We start from the raw sequence: 20,609 nt of genomic DNA on the forward strand, positions 1-20,609 counted from the left end.
TATTCAGCAGTGGACCAAGAGGAGACAGATATATGTATGTGTACATACATAAAAGTAAGATATATATATATATATATATGTATGTATGTATAAACACACACATAAACACATACATGCACATAAATTTATATGCATGCCTACATACAAACACACACACAAACAACCATACACACACATTTAAAAATATATGTAATCATATATTAAACTATCTCCAAAGACAAATTAACAGCACATTAACTCCATGTTAAATATATCCTGGACTTAAACTTGACTATGTTGTCTAGGAGGCATCTTCTCCCCTCGACTCTGTGGAAGAGAGTCACTTTGTTGTGAAGCTGTTGGTCTTGGAGGGATATTGTACGGTACTGGGCCTCTGTGACCTGCAATAGAAAATAAAGATTAATCATGTTTGTATTTTAACAGAAAAAAGTTTATGTAATGGATGCATTTCCTATTATATACTATGCAGACCTGAAATGTACACATCAAATGATTCCAAAATATCACTTTTTGGTTTGGCATTATTATTACAATGTATACAACTCAATACCAGTACAAACTAGCCGGTCCAAACCAACTTATATGGATGCTCTAACAATGATTTGAGTAGTTTTATATATATATATATACAGACACACACACACACACATATACAGATTAATGTTGTAAAACCTGGCTTCGGTATCTCATAGTCATGGTTGCAGGGCACATGCCCTAGAAGGTCCAAGCTACAAAGGCACTGGACTACTGAATCCTACGAAAAGATTGTTTTGCTGAAGTGAGATCATAGTTTATTCGCTTGAGGTTGGAAACTAGCTAAACAGAAGAGGTAATCATGGCCTGCCTGCCTAGCAAGAGGAATCACTTCATTAGAAAGCTACCATAATGCAAAGAAATGGGTCTCAGCATCCATGGCAGGGGAGCAAAATCCAGGTGACCAGAGGCTGCTAAGAATCTCAGGTATACATAAACTACCAAGGAATTGAACAACAACGCTTGCCATATGTACCTACCATTGCAGGTCTTTGGCAAGGAGAACAGAAATGGCTCATCTAATGGAGGAGAGAAAGAATATCCATTGCAATGTGCAAGGGCTTTATGAAACACATGGAAAGGAATAAATAAATGCAAGATAGAGAGATGGAAGTGACATGTAGGAAAAGCAGAAGGTTCATTGCAAGCAAAGAATGGACTTGTTGCTTACCAATTGCCTTCATGATATATTAGAGTGGTAGACATTTGTTTCTCAAGAAATGCCACCCTGAAGATCATTCAGATATATGCTTCCACAAATACAAGTGAAGATAGAAATGGAAGTGCATTGTAACCAATAATGTATAACAACCTCTGATAGTCTGGTTGATACAGTGTTATTATGATATATATATATATATATGTGTGTGTGTGTGTGACCGGTGTTCGGCCAAACCCGACCTCTCTTTCTTGGTTCGACTACCATCTGTGCAACATCTATATTCCTCCCTATGCCTATCATCTCTTATGTCCCTGCATGTCAGCTTAATTTAATTCATTCTTAGTTGAAAGACACCTGTTGTTAATGTCCTTTATTTGCATTTGTATTTGTGTACCATTTCTCCATTTTTTCCATCCTTGTTTTCGTATACATTCGCTGCTTTCTTCCAGGAATCTAGTGCTCTTAGCTTAGTTTTTTCCTTGGGGCTGGCCAGATTGGAGTAATCTCGAGTATAACCAGCCAAAATTGCAAAGATAATCTGGAACTCAACTGAAGAAAGAAAACTCCAAATGACCCATCCTTGATTTTTGTATTGTCTGTCTGGATGTTTTGCATTCTTGTCCCTTTTTGATATTCCTTTATATATATAATTTCAATAAGGAGCAAATAACTCAGCAGAAAGTATTTACGAAGATATTATGAACTCTATTATTATCTAGGGTAACATAATTAAATTAATAATAAGAGAATTAGTAATATAGGTGATTGCACACCCAAAAAAGCATTAAATAGGTGAAGGATTAAAATTTGTATTAATCAAAGGACATACTGAGTATGTCTACTTACTGGAAATAACAGTCAAAATTCTTATTTAAACTGCTGAAAAAATAACACTGATAATAACTACAGAAAATAGATCAAGAAAATCTTTCAACATAACTATATAGCATCCAGTTATATATTTTCTAGTATTTGGATTCATGTGGACTGATTTCTGGACTGGCATTATAGTCTCTCCTTCCTCAGCACATGTTACCACGATAAAAAAAAAACCCTAACCCATCACATTGAAGCCTGTGCTGCAAACTGATTTAATTTTCCCCAAATCATAGCAGTTTCAGCGTGAAAAATAATTCCAATAAAGAGTAAATAATTCAGCAGAAAATATTTACAAAGATATTATGAACTCTATTATCTATTTTTGGCAGTTTAAATAAGAGTTTTGACTGTTATTTCCAGCAAGTAGACATACTCAGTATGTCTTTTGATTAATGTAAGTATGTGTGTGTGTGTGTTTGTTTACATTTCTGTATTTCAAAAATCACAAGTTATAAGTAATAATGTTATTTCTCTAGTCAACAAATAGTCTGTTGGGTTTGCACCTTTGAAGACATATGAAATTTAAGATCCCTTTCTGATAAAACAAGTAAGGGTCAGTGATATGAAGGGTGTTCAGCTCTTCAATTATGGCTCAATAATATATTTTTATAACTTATGTTTATGTGGGGAAGATGGACATAAAAACAAATGAATTAAAATAAAATATATGTGTGTGTGTGTTAGTGTGTGTATACACCATTGTTTTAACACTCACTTTTTCATGCTTGTATAGATCAGACATAATTTGTTGAGGCAGAATTTCTAGGGCTGGATACCCTTCCTGTTGTCAATACTCACCTATTTCCAAGCAAGGTTATTTTCCCCCCATAGCTGGATATGTTTTCACAGAATATTGGGAACAAATGATACCCCATATATGTACAACAGTGATTCTTGTTTACAACAATCACACGTCAAGACATTGAGACCTAAATATACATACAAACACATACGAGGCTTCTTTCAGTTTCTATCCATCAAATTCAATTACAAAGTTTTAGTCTGTCCAAGGCTATAATAGAAGCCATTTGCCCAAAATATTGCGCACTGAGACTGAACCTGAAACCAAGTGGTTGAGAAGCAAACTTGTAAACCACAGAGCCAAGCACCCGACCACCACATATCTTCCTACCTCTTAGATTATTAAAATTATATCCTTACATGCTTTCTAATTTCACAAAGAAATCAACCCCAAGACTTATTCTTTGTAAGCCTAGTACTTACTCTATCTGTCTCATTTGCTGAAATGCTAAGTCACAGTGATGTAAACGGTTGTCAAGTGATGGTGGGGGGACAAACACATAAATATATATATATATATATATACATACGTCACCAAAGTGACACAGGGCACTAATCAGCACCAGTATTACTAGAAATAAGAGTCAAAACAACTCAATAGCAACACTGAATTGTTTTGACTCTTATTTCTAGCAATACCGGTGCTAATTAGTGCTCTTTGTCACTTTAGAGATGTATATATTTCTGCTTAACCTTTCATCTGATACTTGATCGTTTCCTCTAATGCTCCCTTTGTTGTGGCAAGACACTAACCTCTTCACATGCCCTTGCCCCTCTCATAATTCCTTGTCTTGCGAGTTACTTGGTTACCTTGCCGGTGCTGGTGCCATGTTAAAAGCATCCAGTCCACACTGTAATGTGGTTGGCATTTGCAAGGACATCCAGCTGTAGAAATCATGCTGAAACTAACCCTGCCTGTGCTGGTGTCATGTAAAAAGCACTGAGTACACACTGCCAAAACAGACACATTAGCCTAGGGTAGTTTTTCTACCTGGCCGGTTCCTGTCAACCATCCTACCGATGCATGCATGGCAGGTGGACATTAAACGATGATGATGATGATGATGATATATATATATATTATATACATACGTCACCAAAGTGACACAGGGCACTAATCAGCACCAGTATTACTAGAAATAAGAGTCAAAACAACTCAATAGCAACACTGAATTGTTTTGACTCTTATTTCTAGCAATACCGGTGCTAATTAGTGCTCTTTGTCACTTTAGAGATGTATATATTTCTGCTTAACCTTTCATCTGATACTTGATCGTTTCCTCTAATGCTCCCTTTGTTGTGGCAAGACACTAACCTCTTCACATGCCCTTGCCCCTCTCATAATTCCTTGTCTTGCGAGTTACTTGGTTACCTTGCCGGTGCTGGTGCCATGTTAAAAGCATCCAGTCCACACTGTAATGTGGTTGGCATTTGCAAGGACATCCAGCTGTAGAAATCATGCTGAAACTAACCCTGCCTGTGCTGGTGTCATGTAAAAAGCACTGAGTACACACTGCCAAAACAGACACATTAGCCTAGGGTAGTTTTTCTACCTGGCCGGTTCCTGTCAACCATCCTACCGATGCATGCATGGCAGGTGGACATTAAACGATGATGATGATGATGATGATATATATATATATATATATATATGACAGGTTTCTTTCAGTTTCTGTCTACAAGATCCACTCACAAGGCTTTGGTCAGCCTGAGACTATAGTAGCAGACACTTGTGTAAGATGCTACACAGTGGGACTGAACCCAGAACCATATAGTAGGGAAGCAAGCTTCTTACCACACAGCCTGCACAAACATTAAAATGATAATGACAATGGCATATATGTACACATATACACACATGCATACTTACCATGAGCAACATTCATTGGAGGTGGTGGCCTGCCTTCACCTGGCATCCTCGGAGGTGGTGGCCGATGATGCAAATGATGAAGGTGATGAGGTGGAGGCGGAAGAGTTCCTGGTGGTGGGGGTGGGGGAGTTTTATTGGACATCGGTGACCTTCGATGTGTATCGGTACTGCTGCCCCCTGGTGGTGGTGGTGGACCAAACATGGCATCCCCTGGTGGTGGGGTTGGTTGAGGCATGCCCTTCTTTAATGGTCCAGAATTGGGACCGTGACCCTTTGCAGTCATCATTGGAGATGGATGTGGAGGTGGAGGCCCACCACGCAATCTAGGAGGTGGTGGACCACCACGGTGATGTGGGTGTGGAGGCACAGGTGACCTTATGTGGTGGGCCTTTGACCGAGAGTCTGGACGGTGTCCTGACGAGCTGCTGCCACCAGGTCCTTCTAATCCCATGTCGTCCCTGGGGAAAAAACAGAAAATAAAATGGTGAGAAGGAGATGGAAACTGGTTAAAAAACATAAAAATGCACATGATGGTTATGCTCAGAGAATTAGTTAGTGCAGAAATGTTATCCCTAATGATAGACATAACAGCAACATTGTGAAGTGCCAGAAAGGAAAAGAAGCTGCTTTAGACTGAAGTAAACACTGAAGTATTAAATTGATAGACTAAGTAGGAGAGAAGAGAGAGAAGGGGAGAGAGAAGTGGGGAACAGAAAGAGTGAGAGTAAAAGAGAGAGAAAAGAGAGAGACTGACAGACGTTGGCAAAGAGGTGTTTTAGTAGAGTTAATCCAAAGGAACTAGTTTAGATGAATTTGTTTGTGTCTACTTCTTCATAGTGAGACAGCTACAAAATTTTTTCTTTACCAGGACTATATCATAAAACCGAGAATTTATTTTATTTGGAGAAGGCATTTCACTGGGTACCATGCTCCATAGGAAAACTAGGAGTAGAAGAATGACTTATGAAAGCTATGCAAGCCATGTACAGGAGTGGTGTCAGCAATGTGAAAGTTTGAACAAGCTTAGTGAGGAATGTACCCTACAGGTAGGAGTCCATCAGGCCTGCATTTTTCAGTTCTCTCTTGTTTATCATAGTTCTGCAAACCATAAGAGAAGACTGGCAGTTCACAGTAACTCCTGTATACCAACAATCTGCTTCTCATAGCCTAATCAGTTGAAGAATGTGGAAGGAGAGTCTTGAATCAAGCGGCTTTAAGGTTACTTCACCAAAATACACACATTTTAGTTAGCAAAAAAGGAAACAGAATAGAGCTACTAAGTGGGAAGTGACTATGTTTAATATAGTGTATCAAGTGTGTAGTTAGGAGTTTGATAATGTCTACAAACAAAAAACGAGTGCACAAAAGGTGGTGTAGGGTCTGAAGTAGTATGATAGTGAGGGATTTTATATGTAGTACATACATAGGAGTACCTGTCCTTCAACTGCACAGGAAACTTGTTAGCAGGAGTTGGCAACTTCTTACCTGGATAATCTAATCTGAAGTGGAGGTGAGTAACCAGAGTAACCAGAGTAAGAATTATGTGGTACAAGAAGCTATTACTTTTGGTGAAAACAAATACATTAATTTTCTGAATGAGTGTCAGACTGTAGGATGCTTGTGGATGAAGTGTGATACTGTGCAGTCATGAGATGTGGGTGCTGAATGTGAAGATATGCAAAGATTGGAAAGAGCTGGAGTGAACATGTTTTGCCGGATATGTGATGTCTGGGTGCATGAACAATAAAACAAAAGTGAGAGACATTAAAAGTATCAGCTTCAGTATGAAGGAGAGAAGACTGTGCTGGTATAGACATGTAATGTACATGAAGAATGATAATTGGGTAAAAAGAAAAGGTGTCAATCAATGCAAGTGGAAGAAGTCTGTAGAAAAGTAAAATTGAAGACATGTGTAAAAGAAGTCAGGTCTGATCTGAAGTTGATGAAGAAGTAGAAAGATACTAAGTTGAAACAGACCTTTTCAACCAATGACCACATGGAAAAGTAGACATAAAAATGAACGATATATATATATTATTCCAATAGATTGATCCATGCCAAAATATTAACTTTCAAATGTTCTAAAACGAATGATTTATTTATTGAGCACGCGAGGTCGTTGCCAGTGCCGCTGGACTGGCTCCTGTGCAGGTGGCACATAAAAAGCATCATTTGGGCGTGGCCGTTACCAGTACCACCAAACTGGCCCTCGTACCAATGGCACGTAAAAGCACCCACTACACCCTCGGAGTGGTTGGCGTTAGGAAGGGTATACAGCTGTAGAAACTCTGTCAGATCAAATTGGAGTCTGGTTTGCCAGACCTCAGTGAAACCGTCCAACCCATGCTAGCATGGAAAGCGAACATTAAATGATGATGATGATATATATATATATATAGGCCTCACTGAGGAAATGACCAGCGACCGAGACCTTTGGAAATATGCTGTATGTGAGAAGACCAGGCAGGACAAGTGAGCCCAGCCCACTTATGAATGCCTTTCCTCGCTTGGACACAAAGACCTGTTGAGGCAAAGCGAAGTCGATATAGAACCTCATCCGACGACAGGCACCCATGCCAACCCCCTTTGCTTGCGAAGACATGTTGGGGCAAGCGAAAGCGAAGCGAAATCGAAATCGAATTGAACCAGCCAGGATCCCTGGTCTGGTGGTACGTAAAAAGCACTATCCGACTCGTGGCCGATGCCAGTGCCGCCTCCACTGGCTTCCGTGCCGGTGGCATGTAAAATACACCAATCCGACCGTACGACAGGCACCCATGCCAACCCCCCTTTGCTTGCGAAGACATGTTGGGGCAAGTGAAATCGAATTGAACCAGCCAGGATCCCTGGTCTGGTGGTACGTAAAAAGCACTATCTGACTCGTGGCCGATGCCAGTGCCGCCTCGACTGGCTTCCGTGCCGGTGGCACATAAAATACACCAATCCGACCGTGGCCGTTGCCAGCCTCGCCTGGCACCTGTGCAGGTGGCACGTAAAAAGCACCCACTACACTCACGGAGTGGTTGGCGTTAGGAAGGGCATCCAGCTGTAGAAACATTGCCAGATAAGACTGGAGTCTGGTGCAGCCTTCTGGCTTCCCAGATCCCCGGTCGAACCATCCAGCCCATGCTAGCATGGAGAATGGACGTTAAACGATGATGATGATGATGATGATGATATATATATATATATATATATATATACACACATTTATACATACACACATACATACGTCCATACATACATACATACATACGTACGTACGTACGTATGTAGGCATAAATATTAGTATCAAAACTTCTTATTTTGTTTCTTTCTGAATGAATTAATTTTATATTTCCAACATCTTTTCCACTCTAATTTACAACTGATCAATGCATCAGTTCCACAAGATTCAATACTTAACCCCTCTTCTGTACTCTGTCTTCACAGATACTTTGGTCAGTACCTGTGAAACTGAGATGTAACTTTATACCGATGACTTTGTGCTGTTTGCACCAATAAGATCACAGAGTGAAAGTAAACTTCCTTCATTTAACTGCAACAGAGACTTAACTAAGATAAAAATTTAAAAAACCTGAGCAGATGACAGAAATGTGACATTTGAATGATCAAAGTGAACAGTAACAGTTTGATAATGAAAAGAATTTCATCAAATTATGAACTGCATTCTTCCTATGAAAAAGTAGATTGAGATTCCAAGTGATAACAGTCTTGAATGGGTAGAACATATCCCTCACAGAATGTAATAGAAGTTCACAGAGGCTTGGAGCACTTCGCAAAATTACAGCCAAGACTGGAGATGGAAACAAAAGTGACTGTCTGGTAAATCAGGTCAAAAGGATGAAAGGCCATCTATTCAAGATAAATGTTTCACATAGCATACTCAACTGGAAAGATAATCATAGCTTATGATACAGAGACTATAAAAACCTTTCCTTAGGAGTCTACAAAACATGAGACAGGTTGCTACAACAATAATTCTCAATAAAATATATATAATATATATGATCCTTCACAACTCAGAATTATGCTGTCACCACAGAGCAAGAACTAGTACTTTTACATTTATGCCTACAGCAAGACCCATGCTTTAGGCAGAAGCTCTCTTCACTTCAATAGAAGTTATTTATCTATGTGTCTATGAGTCTGTGTTTGTTTTCCCTCACTGACTATTGGTGTTGGTGTTCTTGTGTCCCTGTAACTTAGCACTTCAGCAAAAAAGACTGATAGAATAAGTACCAGGCTTAAAAAAGTAAGTAACGTGGTTCATTTGTTTGAATGAAATTCTTCACAGTGATGCCCAGCATGGCTGCAGTCCAATGACTGGAATAAGTAAAAAATAAAAGATACATATACCCGCACATACATTTCAAAGAAACCACTTTAAAAGAAACTGAAAAAAATCAAAAGAGACCTCAACCAGTCTTCTAAGTCAATAAATAGATAAATAAATATATCTTTCTACATATATAAAACTGTTATACAGACCTTACATTTCCTAAATGTGGACTTCTTCCATGTGGCACTTCACCAGGAGGTGTAGACAGCGGTATTCGGTGGAGCTCACCTTCCATCAATGGAGGTGGACCATTGATAAGACCTAAGTATAGAAGATGAATGAAGAAATACATATGATTGAGTATGTGTGTGTGTGTGTGTATGCACAAGGGTTTGATGCATGCACACATATGCAGAGTGCACCAAGTAATTGGGAACAAAATAAAATGAAATGAAAAAAGAAATATTAAACAGGAAACAACATTTTAAAAAAATTGCCAAACATGTTCAACTAAATATATATTTCTTTACTACCCACAAGGGGCTAAACATAGAAGGGGGCAAACAAAGACAGACAAAGGGATTAAGTCGATTACATCAACCCCAGTGCGAAACTGGTACTTTATTTATCGACCCCAAAAGGATGAAAGGCAAAGTCGACCTCAGCAGAATTTGAACTCAGAACGTAACGACAGACGAAATACTGCTAAGCATTTCACCCGGCACGCCAATGTTTCTGCCAGCTCGCCACTTTTTGTTCGAAGGATGTGAAAGTAGTCAGATATAAAATGAGAGACATATATACAGAGTTGGTGAGAGTGAAGAATAGCAATGATATCAATTGGTTCATATTTCTATTGCTATCTCCATGACAGATTTTTAAAACAGTTATTAAATTTTAATGTTTTGAACAGCTAGATTGCATAAGCCAAATCATTTAATCAAACCCCTACTGCATATGTTATCTTGACTTGCTAAAAATAGCAGCTACATTCCCCTCAAATTACACTCAAGAATCTCATGTCATTCTCATCCTCATCATTTAATGTCTGTTTTCCATGCTAGCATGGGTTGGATAGTTTGAGAGGAACTTGCAAGCCTGAAAATAGCACCAGTCTTTGTCTGTTTGGGCATGATTTTTATGGTTGGACGCCCTTCCTAAAGCCAACCACTTTACAGAGTGCCCTGGGTGTTTTTCATGTGACACCAATATATTGGCACCTGTGCCGGTGACACGTAAAAAGCACCCACTACACTCACGGAGTGGTTGGCGTTAGGAAGGGCATCCAGCTGTAGAAACACTACCAGATCAGACTGGGCCTGGTGCAGCCTTCTGGCTTCCCAGACCCCAGTTGAACCGTCCAATCCATGCCAGCATGGAAAACGGACGTTAAATGATGATGATGATGATGATGTGTGAGAGAGAGAGAGAGAGAGAGAGAGAGAGAGAGAGAGCCAATGTGTGTGTGTGATAAGAACACTTTCTATATTTTCCACAATAATACTATTCTTTCTCAAGTATGCATGTCTATGTATATTGTGTCAATGCATTTACGTGTTGGTATACATGCATGTGTGTGTGTGTATGTGTGTGTGTGTGTGTGTACCACTGGCCACTCTGAATTATTTTTCTCAGTTCATTTTTTGTTTAAATTACATATACACACACCTGGCAGTATGCTTAAAATATCTGGCAAAGTAAGATATGGCCTAGTCATCTAAATAGTTAATAAGGTTGTCCACAAGGGAGTCATACCCAATGATTGGTGTAGCAGCATCATAGTCAACTGCTACAAAGACAAAGGTGATGCCCCAGACAGAATTAATTATAGAGGCATCAAATTGCTGGACCAGGTGTTGAAAGTAACAGAACGGGTCATGGCTCAAGTAATTAGGAAGAGAGTTAGCAGAGATGAGATGCAGTTGGATTTGTGCCAAGTAGGAGCATGACTGATGTCATATTCCTTGTTGGGCAACTGCAGCAGAATTATTAAGCCAAAAATAAACCTCTATACTTGGCCTTTGTCAACAGGGAGAAAAATAATTCAGCATGGCCAGTGGTACGCACACACACACACACACACACACACACACACACACACACACACAGAGTCCCCTGCTCCCTTATCTGGTGGTCAATGCAGAAGCTAGGGATAGAGGAGTGGTTAGTGAGAGCAGTACAAGCTATGTACAAGGATGCTGCCAGTAAGGTAAAGGTTGGCAATGAGTATAGCAAGGAATTCAGTGTACAAATAGGAGTCCACCAAGGCTCAGTTCTCAACCCCTTCCTGTTTATCCTAGTCCTCCAGGCCTTAACAGAGGAGTTCAAGGCCGGCTGCCCCTGGGAGCTCTTCTATGCTGATGACTTTGTTCTTATAGCTGAATAACTACCCAACCTAGAGAAGAAATTTCAGGTGTGGAAACAAGGCCTAGAATCTAAGGGCTTTAGAGTTAATTTAGCAAAAACCAAAGTCTTAGTAAGCTGGAAAACAGACAAATCACAAGTTCCTTCAGGGAGATGACACTGTTCAACATGTAAGAAGGTGTTGGTAGAAACTCCATATGTTGTATCCGGTTCAAGCTTTGGACACATAAGAGGTGTAGCAGTATCACAGGAAGGTTAATGGAGAATATAATCTATGTGGCAAATGTGCAGGCACTAAAAATCCACAAATGCTTGGGGAAGATCATTAGAAGTAGCAGATAGCTTCTGTTATGTAGGAGACTAAGTTAGCAGTGCAGGAGGAAGTTCTGAAAATATAGTTGCTAGAATAAGAATTGGCCAGGCAAAATTTGACATGACATAGCTGTAAATACATGTCACTGACATATACAAGTGGTGCTGTTCATTTCCAATCTTTGGTCTTTGGTGGGGACATGTCCTGCCACTGCTTGGAAACATGTGAGGGTTATGATAGGAAAGGCGTATGCCCGTAGAATATGTGCTTCAGTGAATTCCATCTGATCCAATGGCAGCATGGAAAATTAGGCATTAAAACAATGATTATTACAACAATGATATGAGCATGTGTGTGTGTGTGACCATCACCACTTAATGTCTGTTTTCCATGCTGGCATGGGTTGGATAGTTTGAGAGGAGCTGGCAAGGCTGGGGGTCATACCAAGCTCTATTGTCTCTTTTGGTACGATTTCTACAGCTGGATACCCTTCCTAACATCAACCACTTCACAGAGTGTACTGGATGCTTTTTATGTGGCATCAGTACCAGTGATTTTTATGTGTCACTGGTACTGACAAGGTGACACCAAGTACCTTGCCCAACAAAAACCTCTCAACTAGGAGGAGTATTGAGGAGTGTGTGGCTTTGTGCAACTTGAGAGATTAGAGGTGTAGAGGGACAGAGATAGGCATCATGCTGTAGAGTAGTTACATAGATACCCCAGTTGGAAAAGAGAGGAGAGTGAGTCAGAGAGTGATATAAGGAGAGTAAGTTAGAGAGAAGGATAAGGAGAGAAATAGTGAGAGAGATGATGATGAAGATGTGTTGGGAAATACACTTAAGGGATATTGGGGATGGTGAGAATAGGTGAGGTAGTGCAGAGGTTTGGGTTGAGTGAGTGGGTAGGATAGAGGTGACTGTAGCAAATGATGGGAAGAAATATAAGAAGAGCTTGAGGGCTGGGGTTGTGGTAGATATGTGAGGGTATTGAGGGTAATAGCAGATAAGTGAGGTGTTAATGATGGGGGAAGAGAGGTAACTGAGAAAGCTAGGGAGATGTAGTAAGTGCCTATTCTACTCTTAGGTGTTAAAGAAGTGATGGGTGTTAGGGAATGGAAAGTGGAGGGAAAAAGCTGATGAGGCAGAGAGAATGGGAGTAGGAGTGGGAAAGAACGCCTCACAGACAAGCATTATCAAGATGGTTTTTAAGATTTCAATTCTGCTATGATGGACAGCAAGGTGCCAGATATCTAGCTACATTGTCATTTCCTTTGTAAAGCTCAGTGTCTGGAGATTGGCCTTCAGTACTTTGTCCTATGTCTTCCTGGGTCATCCTCTTTCACAAGTTCCATCCCCTCCTCACCGTGGTGGGGACACTGGCAACGGGTAGTGTCAGAGCTATGCCATCGGGAACTTCAGTTCCTGGTAGGGCCACCCAAGGCGGATTGGTCTGATACCGAGTGGTATTAGGGCCACAACCTTGGTGAAAATCCTCGGAGTGTCTGTTTCAGCAACCGGCGGCAACTCGGTCGTTCTGTCCCTGCGTCTGCGGACAATCTGCGGCAAACAGGATGTCTCTACATGCGGGATTGTTGGGGACCGCTTGTGAAATTCATATTCCCACGAAACTTCTTCCACTGCCATGGTTCGAGATGCCTCGAGGGTGGTAGAAGAAACTGACTCAACCGTCAAGGGTGAATGTCGCCACAAGTACAAGTAAGTAAGTACATCTACTTTAAATGATCAGCACTTTTTTATGCAACTGTCCTCATCCATACAAACCGTATAACTAGAGCAGTTTCTCTCTTGCACACTACATCTAATTCTTCTTATGCCTAACTTTCCTCTCAAATGCACTAGTGCTCTGTTGCACATGTACTCTTATATTGCATATCAAATGGAGCACACTAGCTTCATTCTTCTCTTATCTTTACACATCCTCTGCATTCAGGGCCCATGTCTCACTTCCATGAAGCATTGCTGTTTGTACAGATGCATCCTACAATATTTCTTTCACTCAGAGAGCTAGGTCTATGGTTACCAACAAAGGTAAAAGTTCTCTGAACTTTCTTTAATCTATCCTTATTCTAGCAGTACATCCTTGTCAACTGCTACTTAGGTCACCTAGGTAGCAAAAATTATCCACTACTTCTGGAGAGCAGCTGAGACATTTGAGAAAATCAATTTCCCATGTACCCGTAGACTTTATGGCTCTTGTACACCTTATCCATACAAACACTACTTTTTCTGTCAACCTTCCTATTACTCCACTGCACCTCTTGTGTGTCCATAGATTGCATTGAATGGAATTCCTGCCTTCACCTTTCCTATATATCAAACAGGACCATTTACCTGAAGTGGGAAAGGTCATGTCTTGCTTACTAGGACCTTAATAGTAAATAGCTTCTGAGATTCTTAGCCAAGATTCGAAACTCAATCCAAAGTTTTCTACAAGTTTCTTCCTATTGTTCTTGGCATTTGCACTATGAAAGTCAAATGTTAATGTCTAGTTCTGTTACAAATTTTGCTATGAGACCAAGATCATCTGCATATAGCAGTTCACATGGGCAGCCAGTCTTAAATTCCTCTGTTATGACCTGGAGGATGACGATGAATAAGAGGGGGATGAGGACTGAGCCTTGGTGAATACCTACTTGTACACTAAATTTGTCACTTTGTCATTATACGCATGGCTAACTCTTACCTTATTAACAGCATCCCTGTACATGACCTGTACAACTTTCAGAAATCATTTGTCTATCCCAAGAGATCACCATATTACAGAGTGAGGCTTTCTCCAGATCAACAAATGCCAGGTACAACAACTTATCCTGAGCTGAATACTCCTCTTGCAGTTGCCTGACTATGAAAACAGCATTAATAGTGCTTCTCTCTGGCATAAAGCCAAACTACATTTCATCTAATTCTGCTCCTAATTAATTGGGGCTATAACTCTCTACAAATTTCATCACACACACACACACACACACATTTATTATGCACAAGCACTGAAATACATACAAAATACTGCCAAACAAACACACATATAACCACAAAGAGCAAAGGAAATGCAGGCTTTCAAACTCACCAGCTGGCATAACATTCCGTGTGGCTAATGGCCGGATGAGAGGGACTGGAACTGGACCTGATCGTCGCTCAAGCTCTGTTAACCTATAATAATTAGCACATACCATTAGTAGCAAATTAGCAAAGTACAATCATTAAATGTCTGAAAAGAGTCTGTATTTTGTCAACTTTTGAGACCATCAATGACAATATCTAAAGTGTATAATACATATAATACTCAGACTGAATATATAAAATATTTAGAGTATATTTACAAAATTTAGAATGTATATATCTACAATGTACATACATGAGCTTATGAGGTTGTTCTGGTAATCTTATAGCAGTGGTCCAAGAAGATTCAGATTGAAGACATGAAATGATGACCAGGATGGTCATTATTACTAACTGAAGCGCTGGTGGAGTTGGCGAGGCCGTCACGAAGCTACCCAACTGTCTTCTACATAGTACCAAGTAATGCTAAGGTACCAAGCATATATTATTTCTGTACTTAAGCCCATGGGCTTATTTTGGGAAAAAGCAGTATTTTAAAAATGAAATGAAATGAAATTAATTTTTAAAAAATACAGTAGAATTCGTCTAATTAGTCATCCCTAGGAGAAAACTGAAAGTGACGATTTAGGTGAAGTAATGAATTAAGCTAATTCTACTGTATTAATAACTAATAAATATTACTTATGATCTATTTGGCAGATTTTTTTTTTTTAATATGGAAGAATTGATTGAACATATGGTTGATTTGAAACCATTTAATGACTATTCTACTGCAATCAATGCGTTTTTTTTTTGTAATGGGATTTCAATTCAAGTGAAACAAAAATCTTGTGCAATATTATTTACAACTTCATATTTTATTGTTTGTACTTGATACAACTAAATAAAATGTATATATAACAAAATGTTTAATTGTATATTTCAAACAACATGATTTTAAAAAAAAACATTTTTGTGTAAATTTATTTTTGATTATTTTTGTAACATGCTTTTAAAGATTTACTTGTTTTTGAGATTCTCATAGTAAATAAAATAAATTATCTCAAATTTACCTAATATAATGTATTTTAATTTTAAAATGTTATTCTTGGCTGCAATATTTTAAGTACAGTAGAATTTTAATTCTAAGTACTTTTTACTTTCCTTTAGAAGTGATGAATTAGGTAAATTCTTCTGTAGAAAGCTTGTTCTGTACTTTTCCAGGTATAATAACTTAAGAATATTAACATGCATGCATCCGCATTTTTCAAAATAATAAATCTTTTTTTCCAGGCAATGCAATAAAACTAATAAATATTCTTTTGTTAAAAAATATCTGAATTAAATTAAACCTGCCTGTATATTTATTTCCTTTAAAATTGATAATTTTTTTAGGATAATGAGAAATGTAATTATAATTGTAAAAAATATTAGATCCTATATCTTCACTGTATATAAAATTTTTATATTGAAACAAAGTGCATAATATAAACGCATGAAAATAGAAAGTGCGAAAATTCATTATGGAAAATAATTTTTTATTTAATAGTGAATATTAATGTAATACTAATTTTATTATAGTCAAGAAATAAATTAGCTATATCTATATATAGTAAGAAGGGCTAGCAAGAAGAGGTATGAGAATATATCAACTATGCAGTAAGAAGAAAATCTGATCATATGAATAGTAAAGCCATGGCTAATATAAAATTTTTTTAAATGTAAAAATAGCCAATGTGTCCACTGTAAGACAAGAGGAACTCTTCTCTGCTCTTGTTGGGGTAAAGTTAGTTTGTTAGTCGAAATTCATGCAAAATAAAAATAAAGCCTGCAATTCAGCTACTGTTCTTGTCAACTTGACTGAAAATAAAAAATCCCGCTACTCTGAAAATCCAATCATACTCTCTGAAAGCAAAAACCTTTTTGATCAATCCTAAGAAATAATAATCTAAATTCTGCTATTTGTAATATTGAATTCAGGTTTAAAAGCAAACAAAAAAACTTATTAAAACTTCAGAAGTTCTTACAACTTTGAACACTGTAATGCTTTGCTTTCATTTGTTTAATAAAAATTTCTTTTTTTTATAATGATTTTGTTTTCATTTTGTGATAGACAGCAATCATGCAGAAAATGCCAGCTTCTAAATCCTGTTTTCTGATTAGGTGAAAATGATAAACTTTTAAACCTCAGTAACATTTTTCTGTAATATGTATGCATGCATGTATGTGAGTGTTTATTTACGATGGACAGCAGAAAGAATCCACTTGTTATCAATTGTTGTCAACTTACTCCCTCTCTCCTTCAAGCTACGTATTCATCACACTCTCTCTCTATATATATATAGACACATGGCTCAGTGGTTAGAGCATTGGGCTCACAATCATGAGGTAGTGAGTTTGATTTCCAGACCAGGCCGTGTGCTGTGTTCTTAAACAAGACCCTTTATTTTCATGTTACTCCAGTTCATTCAGCTGAAGAAATGAGTTGCAATGTCATTGGTGCCAAGCTGTATTGACCTTTGCCTTTTCTTTGGACAACATTGGTGGTGTGGAGAGCAGAGGCTGCTATGCATGAGCAACTCTTGGTCTTTCATAAACAACTTTGCCTAGACTTGTGCCTAGGAGAACTTTCTAGGTGAAAAGGGAGTTCTTTATATATATATATATATATATATATATATATATATATATATATGTCCAACCCATGCTAGCATGGAAAATGGACGTTAAATGATGATAATACATATAAATATATATATGAAGTATATCATGAAATGCAGCACAGTAAAAATTTTTACACACAATTAAGCTTAAAAGAGTTATTGCAGAGTAGGCAATAGACTCCAATATTTTGCTAAAGAAAAATTCGAGAGCATCTGTTTTAGAAAACAGGATTTAAACAGCTATATACTCTTGCCTCAGTAGAACCTCAAATAGCATGGTGTCAAACAATATCAGAGATCAATAGGTAATTGTCGACAGCAACCTCAACTTGGAGAACTGTTACTTCTGGTGTCTCACAATACCAAACAAAATAACATGAAAATAAAGACACTTTGGCGGTAAATGGTAAAACAAGAGCTTGATTACAAGGACTGGCTCAAAATTCTAAAGGTCTATTCTCTCCAATGCTATTATGTGTGCTACATAATGTACACAAAATAGAAAAATATAACATCAGTGTCGCTAGTATTATGTTTAAAAATCACTCAGAGTAGAATCTACATCATGTATTTCTTACAAAAAGCACAGTACATAACCACATTGATGTGATTTGATTTTTCCTGAACTAGCTGGAATCAACTCAATATCATTAAGAAACAAATCAATGAAGAAAAGGACTCCATAGAAATAAAACAACACATGAACAAATTCCTCTAAGAAATACCAGACAGCTAAAATCACCTGGATATGTTTCAACCAAATGAGAATTGGCTATGGTTTCTCAAAATATTACTTGAAAAACTTCAAACTGGAACCAATAATGGCCCAAACCTATGCTAATTAATGTGTGTGTGTGTGTGTGTGTAAAATACTGGTAGGACTGGGAATAGTAGAAAACAGTGTCTAATCATACTTACTTTTGGCGCAACACAGCACATTCGTGCTTTGATTCCTTTAATTCCCGTTCCGCACAGCGGGTGGCCAGCTGCCAAAATAAAAATAGAATAAATTAGTGATAATTGTTAACTTATAAATAATATATGGCTTACAGCCATATCATGTTGAAAGCACTAGTTCTCATCCAATCACTGAAGTTAAGCAACATCGAGCCTAGTTGGTACTTAGATGGGTGACTACTTGGGAAACCTAGGTGCTGTAAGCGTCACACATCATAGGCGCAGAAGTGGCTGTGTCTGTGTGGTAAGTAGCTTGCTTACCAACCACATGGTTCCAAGTTCAGTCCCACTGCATGGCATCTTGGGCAAGTGTCCTTCAACTATAGCCTCGGGCCGACCAAAGCCTTGTGAGTGGATTTGGTAGAAGGAAACTGAAAAGAAGCCCATCATATATATGTATATGTGTGTGTTTGTCCCCCCCCCACATCACTTGACAACTGATGCTGGTGTGTTTATGTCCCCGTAACTTAGCGGTTCGGCAAAAGAGACTGATAGTATAAGTACTAGGTTTACAAAGAATAAGTCCTGAGATCGATTTGCTCGACTAAAGGCAATGCTCCAGCATGGCCACAGTCAAATGACTGAAACAAGTAAAAAAAAAAAAGATTATTATGATCATATGTAAAGTAAACAAAATGTGCATGGTTATATATATATATATATGAAATGTGTTGTATGTGTGTATACACACAGACATGCATCCTTAGCTTTTTTGCTTTTTTACTTAGTATCTGCTGTGGTCATAATCAACTTAAAATCTTCAAACAGCTTATTGAGTGGTGTTCGTCTTAGAGTCCTTAACTACTATGTTGTAGAGGCATATATTGTTTTTCTTCAGAGGAGAATGATCAGAGAAAAGAAAACGGCTCACAGTGCAGAACAAAATTAAGGAGGACATGGCCTCATGATTGAAAAGACAGTGTAGAGCAAAGGAAGGCCTTAACCATGATAGCTTTCGAATGTTTTATAGTGTCATCAAAAATTTTCAACTGAAACATAAAAAAACATCAACAACGAGGAGAGCCAAATTCCAATCTGAAGGATGTCCCAAAGATGTGGAAGTATGAAGAGAAACTTTACCAGAATATCTAGGAATATCCATCCAAATGGTGACAATAAGAGTGACTGTAACATGTTGGACTGCATGCTAGTCAGAAATCCCGGAAGCTGAAGTGATGGAAGCAATTCAGTACTTGCTTGACCACAAAGCAGTAGGTGTTGATAACCTTCCTGCAGAGTCACTGAAAGCAAAAGATGACATAATGATGAAGGTTCTTACCAAGCTAAGTACCAAGTGATATTTGTAAGGTAAGTAGTCAATGGCCTAGATGCAGACAGTTTTTGCTACATTGTCCAATGCTGCAAGAACTGCTGGTTGCTTGGAGTACCAAATATCATAACTGTCATTACCCAGTAAGATCTTGTTGAGAATTCTGCTGAAGATACAACAACCATCAAAGAACAGTTCATGGAAGTGAACTGCAGTTTGGCACTCCAAGCAGGTGTTACAGGTAATAAAGAGCAAGGACTCAGCAGTATAAAAGGAATGGTAAGGTACATTTAACCTCACTGACACAGAGAAGATGCATTGAAATGATCATTTGAGCCATTGCAGAAATGAAGAGAATGTGTACATGTGTGTGTGTGTGTGTGTGTGTGTGTGTAGAAAGAGAGAAGAGAGAGACTACTCGAAGATGACCCAACAGCTATAAAGATTGGCAGATATATGATGGCTTAAAAATATTTCAATTAGGTTTTCCAACCATTCCACCAATAATGCAGAATACTAAAATGAGGCTCTTAGGAGAGCTGGCTATAATGACAAAATTAATTTTAGTCCAGACACTAAGCTCAAGCTGGTCCTCAGAGGCTGCAAAAGTACAGAGATCCATATCAGAAAATGTAGCAGGAATTCCCCGAGCACTTGCTTATTTAATATGGGTTGAGTGACCCTGAGAACTCTAACTGATCCCAGTGAAAAAAATGTGGCACTAACTTGTTCTGGCAGTAATCTGGGCCTTGTGATAATGTTTTTAAAGCTTAATTGTCTGTCATTTCATGACAAATATCATATATATCATTATCCTTTAACTTCTGTTTTCTATGCTGGCATGGGTTTTATATCTATCTATCTATCTGTCTGTCTATCTATACACACACATATACACATGCTAATGTTGAACAGTGAAAATGAGTGCTCAACACAGCATTTGTGTATAAACA

The 20,609-nt window shown here is 38.3% G+C and overlaps 1 protein-coding gene and 1 non-coding gene across 5 annotated transcripts in view; one reads left to right on the forward strand and one right to left on the reverse strand.

Moving 5' to 3' along the window:
* LOC115222542 (transport and Golgi organization protein 1 homolog) overlaps positions 1–20,609 on the reverse strand; it is a 129,472-nt gene that overhangs the window by 315 nt on the left and 108,548 nt on the right. For all 4 annotated transcript variants that reach the window (XM_036511729.1, XM_029792801.2, XM_036511730.1 and 1 more), the window contains 5 exons: positions 18,348–18,415; positions 14,795–14,877; positions 9,237–9,348; positions 4,746–5,203; positions 1–380 (listed from right to left, as the gene is read on the reverse strand). The exon at positions 1–380 is cut by the window's left edge and continues 315 nt beyond it. In XM_036511729.1, the coding sequence (XP_036367622.1) occupies positions 262–380; positions 4,746–5,203; positions 9,237–9,348; positions 14,795–14,877; positions 18,348–18,415 (840 nt within the window). In that variant the 3' untranslated portion in view covers positions 1–261. The remainder of the gene's footprint in view (positions 381–4,745; positions 5,204–9,236; positions 9,349–14,794; positions 14,878–18,347; positions 18,416–20,609) is intronic.
* Positions 18,474–18,592, forward strand: LOC115222705. The gene has a single exon (XR_003882742.1). It is a non-coding gene; the product is annotated as a 5S ribosomal RNA (ribosomal RNA).

This window comes from Octopus sinensis, linkage group LG20 (genome assembly GCF_006345805.1).
Source record: "Octopus sinensis linkage group LG20, ASM634580v1, whole genome shotgun sequence".
Taxonomy (NCBI): domain Eukaryota; kingdom Metazoa; phylum Mollusca; class Cephalopoda; order Octopoda; family Octopodidae; genus Octopus; species Octopus sinensis.